General features: G+C 50.8%; 1 protein-coding gene across 1 annotated transcript; it reads right to left on the minus strand.

Moving 5' to 3' along the window:
* Nucleotides 1-3471: 3471 nt before the first annotated feature.
* On the minus strand, nucleotides 3472-6048 carry LOC136367746 (protocadherin alpha-6-like). The gene has a single exon (XM_066329542.1). It carries the CDS (start codon nucleotides 6046-6048, stop codon nucleotides 3472-3474), a length of 2577 nt encoding a protein of 858 aa, XP_066185639.1.
* Between the last annotated feature and the right edge of the window lie 10985 nt (nucleotides 6049-17033).

Here is a 17033-nt window from a genome sequence, read left to right on the forward strand (position 1 = left end):
CAGGGAGATGACTGATGCAATGTCCAAAAAAAGGCTGGCAGAACTAAATAAATTTCAAAAAGTCTTCTGGATGACCAAGAAAATTCCACATCAATGGCAAGGGACTAAAGGCACGCATGGCAAGTCACTTGATAAGCTGTAATATCACAGGGAACAACACCAAGCAAGAATACTGAGAACTGCTGGAGGTCCTGAGAGGATCCCACAAAAGCAGCACTGCAGGGTGGGATGTTGGGGAAGATGAATCAGGGAAACCTTATAAATATAATTGCTTAGCAAAAGATTCTGAAAATATGAAACCTATAATCGAAATAGAAATGAAAGCTTACTTTGAGTTGTAGGGTACTGAGTCTTAGTTACTATATAACCTGAAAACAATAGCATAGCTAGTTGAAGAAGAATCTCTTTTGATTGAACAAAACCTTTCTGCTGGCTGAGGGATCCAAAGGTCAATGTGGCAAAACAGAAGTCTAAAGAGTAGTTTCCAGAGTTTAAAATATAACACAGTATGGTAATATAGTAGTTCTTATAGGCTGTATGTAGATTCTATAGGATTTTGTGTCTTATATTGGTTACTCACTGTAAATTAGAATATTCATCACAAAAGGAAATATAATGTATTGTAACAAAGACCTCGCTCTCTTAACTCTCTTACCTCTTCACTCTTACCTCTCCTCTTAACCCTTAGCTCTTACCCTTCCTCCTCCCCCTATTCTCGCTCTCTCCTGCTCTCTTCCCCCTGCCCTTTGCTCTCTCGCTCCCTTCTCTCTCAGCTCTCACCCTGCTGTATTTTCTCCCTCTCTCTTTGGGTCTTCTCTTCAGCCGAGGCTGGTGGCTGAAGGCAAGGCCCTTTTACCCACGACCCTTGCAATAAACCCACATGTTCTAGAATATACAGGTCAGCAGAAGTCCTTGTCCCAGCCGTCTGCAGATTTGCCTACAGTGGATGTTTTCTCAAGGCTTTCTATTGGCATCATCTATCACTCTAAGGCATGGGAAATGAGATCTCCACAGCTAACCAGACATTCTCCACAAGTTCCTCCACAAGCACATACATTGTCTTCCACGCAGCAGCTCCATTTTCCTGGGACAACAATCCTCCTTCTCAAATTCACCCTCCCCATCACACAGGCCCAGCCCCTATTTAGTGCCACACGCAGGATCACTGCCAAAATATCCAACATGGCTCAACCTCAGAAACATACTCTGTCTGTAAACCCACTCTGCATATGGTCCAGACCCTTGTGCTTCCTCATCTTCTTTCATGATCACCACAAATGATATACAGTCTAAAATAATCTGACAGGCTTTTCCCAGCTACGTGATCTTCAGCATGAATGCTTTCCACCTTTTCAGCAAGTGTACGCAAAAATGCCAAAGAACTGGACATATAGCTCATAAATATCCTGTGATTGGAGCTGTGGCAGTTCTGATCCCAGTCCACACAAATTTATTTCTTCAAGAGAAACTTGGAAACTGCCAAAGCACAAGAGCACTCACAGTGTCAACCAAGTGGGACAACTTGTACCACATGAACTGGGATAATCAGGCAGGTTTCAGGGTCTTCCTGCAAATATCAGAACCATCCACATGTGACATCAGGACACACCATCTCTACTGAGACCAATTGAGCAGTGAACAAGTAAAGGAAGTTGAGCACATAAAGATTATAAATCTTTGTAAACCCCACCTGAGGAGGAGCAAGGAACCATCACAGCAAAATCTACATCTGTGGACACTACTATGGAAGCCCACAGCTACACGAGGACAGCAAGTTTAGGTGTTCCCCTCCCACAACACCATGAACCTGAACAAGTTGTTCCATCAGACAGCACTCAGCACTCTCCATCTCACCACCTCTTACCAACACAGGGCCTACATCAGGCAGGAAGCAGCAGAAGACACAGTCCCTGGTGGAGAGACTCCAAACTGCAAAGGACATTGAGGACATTTCTGTATCACACTCTCATCTCATTATCAGAAAGGCCTCCCACTCCAGACCCTCAGGACCAAGGAAAACATCCTCAGAAAGAACACTCTCTTCCCATCCTGTCTCACCCTTTCCTCTAAAACTCCCTCACTCCCCCGCTCTGAGACCTGTTCTAAAGACAAATATATAACCTCATGATATTTTCTTATGACAGGATCCATGGTCTCTGCAAGGATTTTCAGTTTCCCACACAAGCCTTTCTCCTGCTCATGGTCACCCTTCCCATCAGAAAAGGGCCAGGCCCTACTCGGTACAACAGATCACAGTTTCCTTTCCTTCCTCAAGGTTCCACATGACCATTGCTTATCCTTCCCAGCAATGACACACCAGAAAACTCCACGGATGGTATCATCAACACCGTCTATGGCAGATGTTCTGCTGCTGACACCTCATCTTTTGCACTGCTTTTCTATGGGAATGCTATTTTCGAAGGTGATATTGGAACCTCTAAACAGCAGTGGCACTGATTTTGTGATCCCAGGGAAGAACCGATACTGTGGGGAGGACACTAACACATGATACTGCCTGTGTACCAGGATGTTGTATAAGAACTGGTGGGGAATGGTGATTCTTTGATGTTGGGGGAGATTTGTTTGTTCATTACAGAAGGGAAGATTTCCACTTTTAAGGGCCTCTTAGAGTCTTGATCACTGATGTAACAATTGATGCAAATTTCGACAGAACATCAAAGAAGGACATTGCACTTCACACTGTGTCTCTGGTCAGGAACACAAATCCTCAGGAACGCAGGCAACAGGAAAACAACAAATCAATTTCCCTTCCCAAACACATATATCAGGTCATCTCCCTGAATATTTTCTACTTTATACACTCTTCTCCCTGAGTACTTTATACTACTACCCACAACACAATGATCCTTTTGATACAGGATCAAAGAAACATCACTGGAAATTTCTGACACAACTACATTATTTTCTAAATGAGTCTCAGAGTAGAAGGATAAGAGACAAAAATTGCCCTTGAATATCCACTTTTCACCTTGTGTCATACCTTCACACATAACTACAATTGAAGAGTAGGGCAGTTTTCAATGAAAACACAAGTGAATACCAGCACAACCAAGAGTCAGCAAGGGCAGTGAGGTGGTACACAGTGCCTGCGGGTCTGTCACCGCCACAGCCCGGCTGTCTTCAACTCCATCACCCAGCTCGGTTGGAAATGCTACACATCAGCATCAGAACCCACTTCTTGTCTGCAAACCTCACACCACCGGGCACTGCTTGTCGCACGGGAGAGTAATTGAATTTTTGAGCAGAAGAACTCACATTCAGAGCCCAAACCCTCAGCTGCCTACAGTAACTGCTCGAAGGGGAATTACATTCTGCACCGGCCTCAGAAAGAGCCGGGGGCCGCGGAAAGGACACGGGGACAGAAGCGAAGGGGTCTTTGGCGTCTTTAAGTACCCGCTAAGCACCGAACGTCCCTAAGCCGTGGGAACTGAGCCCGGCTTCCAACAGCAATTACCCGGAGGGCGGATGAGAAGGAACAGAGAAATGAACGAGGGAAGCACCACTGACCGTGCCGAGGAGGGCGGAGGGCTCCGGCTGCGTGTCCTTGGGCGCGGCGCCGGGCGGCGGCGGAGGGAAGTTGGGGCTGAAAACCATGAGGTCGCTCTTGGCCGCGCCGTCCGCCACGCACAGGCTGCGGCTGTGGCGCTGCGAGTACGACCAGCTGCCCACTTCGCTGGCGCACACCAGCGTCGTGGGCCCGGGCCCCGAGAGCACGGCCGCCCGCGGCGCCCAGCGCGACGCCCCGTACAGCACCACGGCCAGCAGGAACAGGCTGGACACGGCGCAGATGGCCACCACCAGCCACACGTTGGTGGCCGCGCCGGCCGCCCCGGCACCCGCGTCCGCGCCCGGCGCCGCCCGCGACGACGACGACGACGACGATCCCGCGGCCGCGGCCAGCGCCGCCTCGGCCGCCTCCACCAGCGACACGCTGAGCGTGGCCGTGGCCGAGCGCGCCGGCTCGCCGTGGTCGCGCACGACGATGAGCAGCCGGTGGCGAGGCCCGTCCGCCTCGTCCAGCGCCCGCGCCGTGCTCACCTCGCCGCTGTAGAGCCCGACGCGGAAGGGGCCCTTGCCCCGCGGCTCCCACAGCTCGTAGCGCAGCCACGCGTTGTAGCCCGAGTCGGCGTCCACGGCGCGGATCTTGGCCACCACCTGCCCCGCCGGCGCCCCCCACGCCGCCCACGCCCACAGCGTGTCCGACGCCGACACCGAGCCCCCCGCCGCCTGCGCCGCCCGCGCCGCCTCGGCCGCCGCGCCGCCCGCCTCCGGCGCCGAGCCCGCGGGCGGCAGCAGCGCCGGCGCGTTGTCGTTCTCGTCCAGCACGAAGAGCTGCACCGTGGCGTTGCCGCACAGCGGCGGCTCCCCCGCGTCCACCGCGCGCACCTCGAACTGCAGCACCTGCAGCTCCTCGTAGTCCAGCGGCTGCAGCGCCCACAGACGCCCGCTCTCCGCGTCCACCGACACGTAGCTCGACGCCGGCCGCCACCCGCCGCCCGCCGCCCCCGACCACGACGACCACGACGACCACGACGACGACGCGGCCGCCGCGCCGCCCTCCCACACCGAGTAGCTGACGCGCCCGTTGCCCGCCTCGTCCGGGTCCCGCGCCCACAGCCGCGCCAGCTCCGCGCCCGCCGCGTTGTTCTCCCGCGCCAGCACCGTGTACACGGCCTGCGCGAACGCCGGCGCGTTGTCGTTCACGTCCGACACCGGCACCCGCAGCCCGCGGCTGGCGCGCAGCGCCGGCGCCCCGCCGTCCTCCGCACGCACCTCCACCTCGTACTCCGACACCCGCTCCCGGTCCAGCGCCTCGCGCAGCACCAGCGAGTACGAGCCCGCGAACGTCGCCTCCAGACCGAACGGCGACGCCGGCCACACCCAGCACCGCACGCGCCCGTTCGCCCCCGAGTCCCGGTCCGACACGCTCAGCAGGGCCACCACCGTCCCCACCGCCGCGTCCTCCGACACCGGCACCGACAGCGACGTCACCCGCACCTCCGGCGCGTTGTCGTTCACGTCCAGCACTTCCAGCACCACCTTGCAGTGACCCGACAGCGGAGGAAAGCCTTTATCTGTGGCCTTAATATTTAAATCGTATAAACTAACTACTTCAAAGTCCAGGGCGCCAGTCAGTCTGATCTCCCCACTGTTTCCATCTATGCTGAATAAATCTGAGGCAGAAGGAGGAATAATTGTATCGATTTCATATTTCACATTTCTGTTAGTTCCTTCGTCCAGATCCGTGGCGTTCATCTGCGCCACGAGTGTGCCTTGTATGGCATCCTCGGGCAAATGTACATTATAGACCGACTGCTTGAATTGGGGCGCGTTGTCGTTCGCATCCACCACAGTGATCACCAGCTCCATTGTCCCTGTCAGAGACGGCCGGCCCCCGTCACTCGCCGTCAGCACCAACCGGTGAACGGGAATCGTCTCGCGGTCCAGAGATTTCGTCAGTACCAGAAATAAGGACTTACTGCGAGACTTACTGTTTTCTTCCTCTATTCTAAAATACTCGCTGGGGCTGAGTGTGTAGGAGAGCTGCGCGTTCGATCCGATATCCGCATCCGAAGCACCCTCCAGCGGGAAACGAGACCCCGGCACAGACGATTCCGCGATGCTGAGGTTTTTTCGGGCGGCGGGGAAGATGGGGGCATTGTCGTTGATGTCGGTGACCTCCAGCTCCACATGGAAGACGCGCAGCGGCCGCTCCACCAGCACCTCCAGGCGCAGCGCGCACGGCGCGCTCTTGCCGCACAGCTCCTCCCGGTCCAGCCGCGAGCTCACCAGCAGCGCGCCGCTCGCCCCGCTCACCTCCACGCTCGCCCGCCGGCCCTGCGCCACCAGCCGCAGCCGCCGCGCCTCCGCCTCGCCCGCCTCCAGGCCCAGGTCCTGCGCCAGACGGCCCACCACCGTGCCGGCCTCGGCTTCCTCCGGCACCGAGTACCGCACCTGCCCGCCCGCCAGCGCCCAGGCCGCCTGCAGCACCAGCACCCGCAGCGCCGCACGACAACGCTCCCCCATCGCCGCCGCCGCCGCTCTCTCCGCCGCTGCTGCGGCCGCCGCTGTGTGTGCCGGGCCCGGCCCGGTCCCGCACGGCTCCCCGCCGCCGCCCGGACGCACCGGCTCTGCTGCCCGGCCCGCGCCGCCCCCCCGCGCTCACAGCCGGGCTCTCCGCCGCACCGGGGCGGAGCCGCCCACACGCCGTTCCCGAGCCTGCAGCGACACCGTGCGCTGCTCCGCCGCCTCACACGCTCACACACAGCGCCTCTGCCTCCGCCCCGCGATGGGTATGTTTTCTGCCGTTTCTTCCTACTGTGGTTGAATTTCTTTCTCTCTTTCTTTCTGTCTTTTGTCTTTCCTTCTTCTTTCTTGTTTTTTCTTCCTTCCTTACCCTTCTCTAGTTTCTCAGTTGTCTCTTTTAGTTGTTCTCTTTCTATTTTACTTTCCATATTCCTTCCTTCTCTTTATTCTCTTTTCTCTTTGTTCTCGTTTTCCTCCTTGCCTTTTCATTGCTTTATCCTTTATTCCCTCTTCCCTTCTCTTCCGATCTTTTTCTCTTTCTTACCCCTGCTGGTAGATCGTTCGTTGCCTCCAGCGCCGCTGTGGAGGTCATCAAACAGGAGTGATCAGCACTAATTACGGACATTAGCGCCGAATGCGGTGCTGTCAGCAAGGCGGATTTTTTAGGGACCAGCTCCGTTCCACATTTAGAGGTAATTTCGGTAGTCATCTCATCTGCCTCTGTCTGTCCTTTCTCTGCTAATTTACGGATATATATTCCTTCTTGGCTTTCTCCTTTATTCCTATATTCTTCTGCTATATATTTGGTGTTCTCTTGTAGTGTAATTTATGGTTTCATCTTATTTTCTTTTCTTTGTAATGTTTTGCCTCCTTTCTTTCCTCCTTTGTCACCTTCCTTTCTTTTTGTGCGCAGTGATACCGTGAATGACATTTTACTAAAATATTTTATAGTTTCTTCTGTTCTCTCTCTCTTTCCATTTCTTCATCCTTCTCAGCGTCTTTTTTTTCTGCATTGTTTCTTCCTTCTTTCTCTTCTTCCTCATCATCTTCTGCTCCCCTGATTCCTTCTCTGCTTCTCTTTTTGACTCTCTTTGTCTCTTTAACCGACTAATTTTTCATATGCTTGCATCACTTTCGACATGGAGTCGGACATCTTTTGGCAAGAGCTCCCTTTCCTCTTTCCTGCCGACTTTCATCTCTCCACGTGAGGAACAAACTTCCTGCTTTTCTGCAATTTATGCAAGACAGACAGCCAGACTGGCCCTTCTCCATCGCTTCCCTCCCCTTTTGGCCGACAGACACAATCCTGAACCTGTTACCTTATGAAGATAATCTACCTCAGTTTGATAGAGTAGCCCAAGCCCCAGATATTTCGACATCTGTGCAAAAGGCTTCGATTACACCGAACAAACGAGGGGATTGTTTGAATCTTTACTTCGGACATTCAAACTTATCACAGCCCAGAACACCAATCCTCCAGGAATGCTGAGAAAGCACGGGACCACCACAGCTCCTGTACGCTATTCTTGCAGCTCGATGAAGAACTGCAAGCTCTTGCAACCCCCTTTTCCACCTGCATGATGAATGGCAAGCTCTTGCTTCTCCTTTCCGGCAGACAAGCTCTGCAAGGATACAGCAAAAATCTCTCTCTGCAGGGGCAGAGATCTCCAGCTAGGCAGACATTCTGCAGTTTGTCACCAACGACACAGCCCACGAGCTGCACAGCATCTCCTTTCCTCGGGAACACTCTTCCCTGCTCAAATTCAGCCTTCCTACAATAAATCCCCAATCCCCACTCCATGCCACTCAGAGGGAAGGATCACTGCCACAGTACGCAGACACTGCCCCACCACCACAACATTCGTCATTAGTGGAGGAAAAAAAGTCGGGGGAGGGAAAGAAAAGAAGAAGAAAAAAAAATACAGTCTCCCTTTCTCCATCCCGGCAAAGCCGATTTCATGGCTGTGGGAAGATTTTCTACCACTATTTGAAGCTTCAGGGCAAAATCCTCCACATGCCCTCACAGCTCTCGCCTGCCCTCAGGAGCACCAAGGACAAGAATAACTTCCGCTGTTACATCTGTAGCTACACAAACCACGGTTCAAAACGCTATTAAATACGATTGTGCTACTGACCTGTTTGTGTTCCTGCTTTATTGATCTCCGCAGTGCCACCGACTCACACGGAAACCTGCTGCTGGAGGCAGTCAGGCTTTCTGTGGATATAAATGATGTCTTGATTCCAGATCCATTCCTGATGCCATTTTGTCTGGCCTATGCCATCAATGCAAAGATGGATTCTTCCCACTGCGCCTTTGTGACTTACCTGCATTTTCATATCACAACCAGCAACGGGGATTTCTCCCAGAGAAATTCAGACATTCAGTTTATGTTTCATATCCCAAATCCTGGTGGAACTTTGAAGATGAGTGGTCTTCCCCTCCAGCGCTTCTCTTGAGCAGAGCACCCCACGGTAAACAGCAAAAGGAGCCTCTGGTAGGCACTGTTGTTGCCGAGGACTCGGGTTTATTAAACCCATTAGCTCATCCCTTTCTCATTCCTAGCATCCAAACATCCTTCTCTTCCTTGGATTAGGTTTGCAGATTCACACTCTCCTTACCATAGACCACAGGTAAACAGACACAGGCAAATTCATTCTATCAAGTAGAACAGCATTTGTTAACTTTCCAGGTGCAGGCAACAGAACTGATCTTTTTGATAAGAGAGGACTGGTGAGAAAATCCTGCACAGCACAGTTTTTGTCAGGTCGATCTGGAGACATGTTCAGGAACTCTTGAGTTTCCTGGAGTTTTCAGGCAGTTTGTTTTAATTTCTGTAGCAAAACGAAATAACGGTTTGGGTAGAGTCTTGGTCCATGGATATAATAAGTGTAAATAACGATCTTGACTCATGGATAGGAAGAAATGCTGGGAATGATCTTTTATCAACAAATCAATCATCTTTGCTCCACGTGAGTCCAGGACGAGAGGTGTTCAAGCAGATTTTGGCTTTTGGCTTGGGTTATTTTCCTTTGTTTGGGTTTTTAGTTCGGTTATGTTTTGGGTTGGTTTGGGGTTTTTTGTTTGTTCGGTTGGTTTTGTTTTAATTTTTGTGGTGAGTTTGTTTCAGTTGATTGCGGGTTTCCCCCCTACTTACCTGCTTGCTAAATTAATTCACTTACCTGGAATAAGTAGATCTTCTCTGGAGAAATATTTCAAGTCGTGTTCATAGAGGTGAAAATGTCAGCAAAATCGATCTAGAAGCATTTTAAGAGTCGTACTAAGTTGAGATTGCTGTATGTAAAATGTAGTAGGATGTTTCAAATCAGCTGTTAAGGAGGTGACAAACACTGATGTCGAGGACATAGGACACGGTGTCCTTTTTATTCTGGTCTGAACACGTCTCTATATAATTTTCATATCCACCAAGTAGCAGCTTCACTAAATGGTCCCACAATGCTGGATATATGAGATCAGCTCGAAATAAAAACGTTTCTAAATGCAAAGACAAAGACTCCGAGATCACGTACAGAGAGAGTTGTCTCTTTCTTATTCGGATCCAGTCCATGCGGGATTCTCACACTGATGAAATCCAGCTACTACCTGAATAGCAGTGGGGTGGTGGGTGACATTGGAAAACCTTTAGGCATTGCAGCATTGTCTTACTACCAGATGCACAACTAAGTGCCTTTTACACCACCTGCACCTATGAGGAGAACCCACAAAGGTCATAAGAAAAAGCTGAAATGATCCTGCAAAAAGCACAGGAGTTGGTGGAAGGCTTGGATTAGCTATTTCAACTTTGGTCAGCCTCAGACCATTCCCAGTGCCTCTCCCTAAGCAGCGAGACGTGAGGAGTGGTGATCCACAGCAAGAATCTGTAGGAAAAAACAGTATGAACTGCTCATCTTAACATCCTGAAAGCCCATCAAGTGCCTGAGCGTTACTTTGAGCCTCCTTCATTAGGCAGGAAAGGGTGAAGGCCTGATTAAAGTCCTGAAAAATAATAACCACGTGTTTCGACATCCCAAGTTCAGAGCATTCATCAGAGCTCATGGATTGATCGCTGGACGCTCTTAGAAAAGCAAGTACAGCCCAGTGGCAAACACAAGTCAAAAGGTTCGTCTCCTATTGTTCTTTAGCGGACAGAGAGACACACTGACTTTTCGAGGGGTGTTTGGAATGTTCTATTTCGACCCACGCTGAAATTGGATCATTACTCCAGTTACACTTGGAGGCAAGAAATGGAGAATTGGCAAGAGAAGGAAAACCAACAGCTGCGACAGAATCGCTCCCGTCATCCAGGACACTTCCAGCCCACCATCCCAAGACGGAAAGTACCGCACAGCAGCTCCACATCAGCCGCCTCAGGGCGACCGTCTCCATCGACGAGGATCCGGAAAGAAAAGCGCGTTCCCTCCAGAAGGAGAGACGAGTCCCGAACTCGCACGGTCGGCTTTGTCTTTGTGTCCTTCTCACCTCTTTAGCGCAGTTTAGCGGTTAGAGCACGGCACGGAAAAGCCGGCTCTGGTTTCAAAGCGTCCTGAGGCAGAAATCTCTTCTACCATGCAAGAATACCCTAAGCACCGAGACAAGCACTGCTCACAGGGTCTTGTCGGTCTTTCAGAGAGGCATTCCTCCCTGGACAATGCGAGCGGGGGCCGAGGAAGGAGATGCCGTGGTGGCTCAGCGGCTGGAGCACCCACGCTTCTGCACATCACCTCCAGCAGTCACCGAATAGAAGGGGTCAGGCTCAGAGAGCGGGGAACGGACAAAAACCCGACCCCTTCCCCCTCTGTCTTCGGGACGCTGGCACAGCTGAAGTCCCGACCTTCTTCGATGCTGGCGATGCCGGTGACCGGACCGCGGCCGGCCCTGAGCTGTCCCGCTGTCCCCGGCGGACCCAGCGCCTTGTCACCTCCTTCATTCTCCCCGCAGCGGCCCAGCTCCCGGCTCGGCTTTCCACGCCTCAATCCGCAGGAAGAGAAGAGGGGCATCAGTCGGAATGCCCTTTAATAAAATACACAAACCAAAAGAAAATACAATCGAACCATAATAAAACAATAGCAGCCAGTGCCAAGCCACTCCCCAGGCAGCGCGCTCCCCGCCGGGCGCGCACGGAGCCTCTCGGGCCCGGGGCGCTGCGAGGCACGGGCGGAGCTCTCTTCCCTCCGCCTCCTTCTCTTTCTCCTTCTCCGCCCCGCCGGAAGCTCCCGGCAGCCTCCGGTCCGAGCGCGGCGGCGGCGGCAGCTCCGGGCTCGGCATCCCCGGCGAGAGATGATGGAGCCGTCACCCCGAGCGGGTCCGGGCTCTGGCTCAGCCCCCACGGGCTGACCCCGCTGGCGGCGGCGTTTCCCTTCTCGCTCCCCCTCTCTCTTCTATTGCTCCCAATGTCGTCCTCAAGAGCCCTTTTATTTCGGTTGGAATTCCTCTCGGTGGGGTTTATGGAAGCCAGGGTTTTCTCTTGTGTTAAGACTTTTAGGGATGTGGTGCCGCTGGATTCTCCCTCTAAGGGAAGGCGTGTCTGCTCACACGGGCTGCGGAGATGTCCTTCAGCAAGAAACATTTTGGCTGCTTATTCTGCGATGAGAGTTCATGCGATAAGCACTCCACACTCCCAGCCTTGCTCAGTTCACAGAAGTGACATCCAGACACTCTCAGTAGCCCAGGGAGTCCCGCTTTTCCCGGGAGACAGCCGGCGCCGAGCCCTGGCCGTGGGCTGGAGGTGATCTGCTCTGCCCGCTCCTTAGCGCAGGGAGGAGCTGAGCTGAAAATCCTCCGGGAAAACACATGAGACACCCCTACAGGTGGAGGATAAAACGTGGAGAACAGTGTTTATGGGCAGCAATGAGCGCTGACCCGGAGGAAGAGCAGGCGAGGTCGGGGTCCCTGCGCAGGGGTGCGGACACAAGGCAGCCCCTGGGAGCGGGGTTTCTCTGGAGCAGGACCCTTTGGAAAGGATCTCGAGAAAGAGCCTGACTTCCCAGGGAGCCGGCCGAGCCTACGAGGCTTGCAGAGATGATGCCCACGCTGGGCTTGAATTCCCATTCTTTGCGCATCCATGCGAGGTCCAGGGGCTGAGGGAACCTCCCTGTTGTCCCTCCCAGGAAAAGCCGTGCGGGAGCCGGGCTGGCCCATCCCGCTGCTTTTCATTTGCCAAGTTCATTCACCAGACACTATTAGAGCTGCCGCTCGGGAGCAGATGGTTCCCCTCCGTCCCGAGCTTCATCCCGGACAGATTGCAATACAATTTATTAATAACCCAACAGATGCTCGGGCACTTTCCAGCTCAGATTATATTTCCTGATTGCTCAAATCCCGGCGGCGGGGAAGAGCTGCTCGTTTATCTCCCACCGTTCCTCTTTGTGCCTTAGCAGCACCGACCTCACCAAAGAGGGGAAGGGTGAAATTCTAGTGGGTGTGACCCCGTCCTAATTCAGGGTACAAGTGTCTGATAGCTGAACGTGGCCTGATGGCAGCCTTGGTTGGCAGTCCCAGCCCCGTTCCGGGAGGACAGCCGCCCTGTGCCGCCCCGCGTCCCCCGGCACTGCACGGACGGGCCCCTCCGTGCTGCTGGTGCCCGGCTCTGGCAGGGAGCGACGCGTCGTGATTCCCACTAAAACATCACGGATTTACGCCCTTTAATTCCGAGGGGTTTGCTAATTGGGCCGCGAACAGCCAGGTTTCGCCTCCCGGAGCTGTGGGGATATTGCTGTATCCAGGTGAAAATAAAACAGCATCCTGTAAAAAACCTCGACACGAACTCCTCCAGCCTTGGGCTGTTCGGTCAGCGAGACCGGCAGAGCTGAGGGCCGGTAACCTCTTCTCCCTCACGAACACGGCTTCTTGAGAGAGGAGAATTTGTATTTTAAGGAGGGGGATGTATGAGAAGATGTACAGGGCTTATGCCCTGTGAGACCCCTCCTGGAACAAGATAAAATGCTCTGAGCTCCAGAAAAAGCCATCACAGACCTTTCAGCAATGCTATGTTCAATTTTAATGTATAAAATGGGCTTTTCTTTGCTCTATAGGGAGAAGCACAAAAGCAGCAGGTTGTTTATCCTACTGAATAAACTAAATGCAGGTCTCTGAGGGATCTTATGCAAACCACTTACCTTGAAACACAACCTCACGGGAAAGAGAGCTATGAAGAGAGGCATAGTTAATGTTTTACATCTTCAGAGCAGCATCCAAGTGTCTGGCTCAGCACCAGCTGCCATCAGGTATCATGGAAGGTAGGGGCTGTGGTTTTAATTAGGAATGCAGAATCCCTATGTCACTTTCAAGACATAGGATATTTGGGGCTGGAGTTTATTGGAGCCTGAGGCAGGGGTTAACCCTAAAGGCTTAAGGCTAAAATTGAGTCTTGAAGCTGAAGGTTAATTGCTAAAGAGAGAGTTTGGAAGGAAAATGCATTTCTTATTAGGACGCACGCCACAGTGTAGCTTTAAAATAAAAACAGGCAATCATTTCTGCTCAGTGGTAAAAGGCACTTCACTTTCCATGAATGCAGGTGAGAGACACTCTCAGCAATAACAGCAGAAGAATATTAAAGTCTGTTACATTTTTCATAGCCCTTGACATTTGCAATATAATTCCACTTCCTTGCCTTCACCAAGCCAAACAGATTTAGTGCAGGGGGGAGTTTTCTTCATTTCAGCCTCTGTAAATAAAGTCAGAGAATTACGTGGTTGCAGGAAAATAGTTCCTCCTTGCTCTACAGCAAGAGGGATGAGCAGCATGAAATGATGGAAAGGGAAATCAGGGTATGAAAGCTCAGGGGGTTGTGTTACGATGGCCAGAGAAGATGCAAAGGGGGGTTGTGGGCTGACAGGGACTGAGCTCTTTCCAGTTTCAGGCAGAATCCCTCTAATACCTGGCACCTGGAACCCATGGCAATTTTATTTCTTATCCAGAGGTTCTCCTGATTCCTCAGGTTCTCTGAAATGTCCACCAGAAAGGAAGTGCAGGGAAATTCCAACACTGGCACAGGTTCCCTGGTCAGATAGTAGCTTTTAAATTCAGTTTTTAATGCTTTGTCCACTCTTCTTCCTTGTTTCTATAATAACAAATACAAATATTATCCAATGGCAGAAATTCTTAGAGTCAGTTAAATTAGACAAACCTCCACCCGTAGTTCTTTTATTTCCTTTTGCTGTACACCAGCTGTGCAGGTCCTGAAAGCCATCTCCATTTTCTTTCACGGGCTTTCCAAATACTTATATCCTCAATGAGTTTCCCTAGGTCCCAGAATAAAGCACAGAATGAGCAAAACCTGCAACAGCAACAAATCGTTTTCTGGATTAATCGAGGTTCTTCAATCACTCACAACTTTCTGTCACTGACAGATTGTCACCACAGTAAGTAAATCTTCTTCAGTCACACACATATTTTCAGGGAATGTTGTCATGATGTGATCTGGTGCTGTTTTGCTTATTTCTAGTGCTGACCTCCTCAGTAATAAACTTGAGAAAAGGGAAATACAAGCACAACCAAAATAACTGTTGCAAAGTAGAACCGTGTAACAAACCAAACTAAAATTATAAGGATTCACTTTCTACATTTTCTCTTTTTATTCCCATCACAATTGCCTTGTGAATGAAAGGCTGAGCTGTAATATTCATCACTTGGAGGGAAGAAATATCCATAAAGACCTAATGGAATCATCCTCTGAAAGATCACCTGGATAAACTTGCAGGACAGAACTCAGTTGGGAGCTTCAGCTGTCACCAGAGAAAGAGCATGTGGAAATGTTTGGGGAAGCGAGAAGGAGGTGGAGAACTGGGGCTTATGCAGCTGTTATTGCAAGTAGGAAAAAATGTTAATTATCTGCAGACTGCTTCTACATGTACAGATTTCTAAACAGGCACAGGTAGTGATGCAGGGCCAGATTCTGCAGGTTGTCCTTGTACAGTTTGACAGGAAGACATTGAAGTTTTCTCTAAGGTATGAATCTGGTACAAACCTCTGCCCACATTCTAGACAGAAACGGTTGAATTATAAGTGATTGCAGAGGCTTGGGCAGTTTGGAAAAATTGCTATGACCAGTTTGCCCTCTTCCAAAAGTCTTAAATCACACTACAGTCTTAGCTAAAACTCTCCTCTCCTCTCCTCTCCTCTCCTCTCCTCTCCTCTCCTCTCCTCTCCTCTCCTCTCCTCTCCTCTCCTCTCCTCTCCTCTCCTCTCCTCTCCTCTCCTCTCCTCTCCTCTCCTCTCCCTCTCCTCTCCTCTCCTCTCCTCTCCTCTCCTCTCCTCTCCTCTCCTCTCCTCTCCTCTCCTCTCCTCTCCTCTCCTCTCCTCTCCTCTCCTCTCCTCTCCTCTCCTCTCCTCTCCTCTCCTCTCCTCTCCTCTCCTCTCCTCTCCTCTCCTCTCCTCTCCTCTCCTCTCCTCTCCTCTCCTCTCCTCTCCTCTCCTCTCCTCTCCTCTCCTCTCCCTTATATTCCCAAAACTTCCAGTGTTTAAACTTGAATTAATGATCTTGGGAGTGTCACAGAGACTTTTCCTTCCTCTCAAATAATACCAAAATTACAAGGTTGCCCTATATTCGAGGTGGAAGGCCAAAAATTTGGGTCAGTCAGCAGAGCCTGATGGGTGTGCAGGTAATAGGAGGCATGATTGGTGCAGAGCACATCCAGGCTTTGGGAGATTCCAGGGAAGCCTGGCTCCAAATGAGAGAAATGATAAAAAGAAAGGCTTGCTTAATAGCTCAGCAGAATATTGCCCTGAGCTATGTGTTGTACACAAATGTGATGCAAATATGGAAGTGTACAAATTGCCTCATTTCTTGCTGTGGTCACAGCGATGTGTTTGGCTCCTTTGGGTTAATAAAAGCAAAAAAAACTGTCACCACAGAATCCCAGAACAGTTGTGTTTATAAGAGATCTCTAGACAATACTTAGTGTGTCATATTGTGTCCCCTTCCTCTGCTCACAGCAGGTTCCTCAGGACTGAATCCAATCAGTGATTTGACTATTTGTTTCCTTGGGATCAGCATTTCAAAGCTGAAAAAAAAAATGGATTTATTTGCAGGGTTTTGCTTGGTTTGTTTTGAGTGAGATATGTCCACATCATTCTTGTTTCAGAGGCCTTTCTTTGTACATGAGCTTAAAAATGTTCCCTGTCTTTTTCAAGCCTGCTGCTCCCTGCTCATCTTTAAGGCAACAACCAGCTGTATGTGTGCCAGAAGATTTTACTGGAAAAAACCCCATAAAGCAGCAAGCAATCCAGTTAAGCCAATGAATGACAGCAGCACAGCCCCAGCCTGGAAAGCACTGAGAGCTGCATCCAGCCTGATGCTTAATTTGCCACCAAAATAAATAAATAAATCAAGCCTTAAGCACCCTGACGTTCATCAGGGAAACAAAAGCCAGTGCAGATTAGCAGATTCCTCACTAGTAACTGGGAGGAAAAAAAAAAAAAAAAAAAAAACCAAACTGGAGCCTGACTCAGGCTCAGCCCTTGCAACAAATCCAGGCATTACTGTTCCCTGTATTTTGCAAACTGCAGGATGTCAGGGTCTGCAAATTTTCATCAGCCATCCTAGTCAGACCTGCAGCAGCACGGAAAACTGTGCCTGGCCTCTAGGTGTTTTGATCCTTTCCTCAATATTTTGGTCTCTTTTGGAGAAAAGTACACTCAGATCTGGCCCACAGGAAGATCTGCTGTCTCTTCTCTCTGTCCAGGGCTTTAGTTCCAAAGGGCTCACTAGAAAGCTGCAGCATGAGGGATTCTGCAGCTGCTTTATTTGTTCTGGAGAATAACAGACAATGCTTTTATCTCAATTTTTTTTGCTAACACAAACTTCTTGTCAAACTTAGTCCACTGCCTTGTTTACCACTTCATGGCTTTTCCACTGAATCCCAGAAAGAAACCAGACATACAATCCTAATGAAAAGCTCAGCATGTAAAGAGAGAATTTATATTTCAGTTCTTGCCTTTGCTATTGGTTTTACAAGTGATTGCTCATCAGAAACCAATTACCCCAGAA

This window comes from Sylvia atricapilla, chromosome 14 (genome assembly GCF_009819655.1).
Source record: "Sylvia atricapilla isolate bSylAtr1 chromosome 14, bSylAtr1.pri, whole genome shotgun sequence".
Taxonomy (NCBI): domain Eukaryota; kingdom Metazoa; phylum Chordata; class Aves; order Passeriformes; family Sylviidae; genus Sylvia; species Sylvia atricapilla.

Excerpts from the sequence above, each read along its gene's own strand:
- LOC136367746 (XM_066329542.1), bottom strand. The coding sequence starts at position 6,048 with ATGGGGGAGCGTTGTCGTGCGGCGCTGCGGGTGCTGGTGCTGCAGGCG.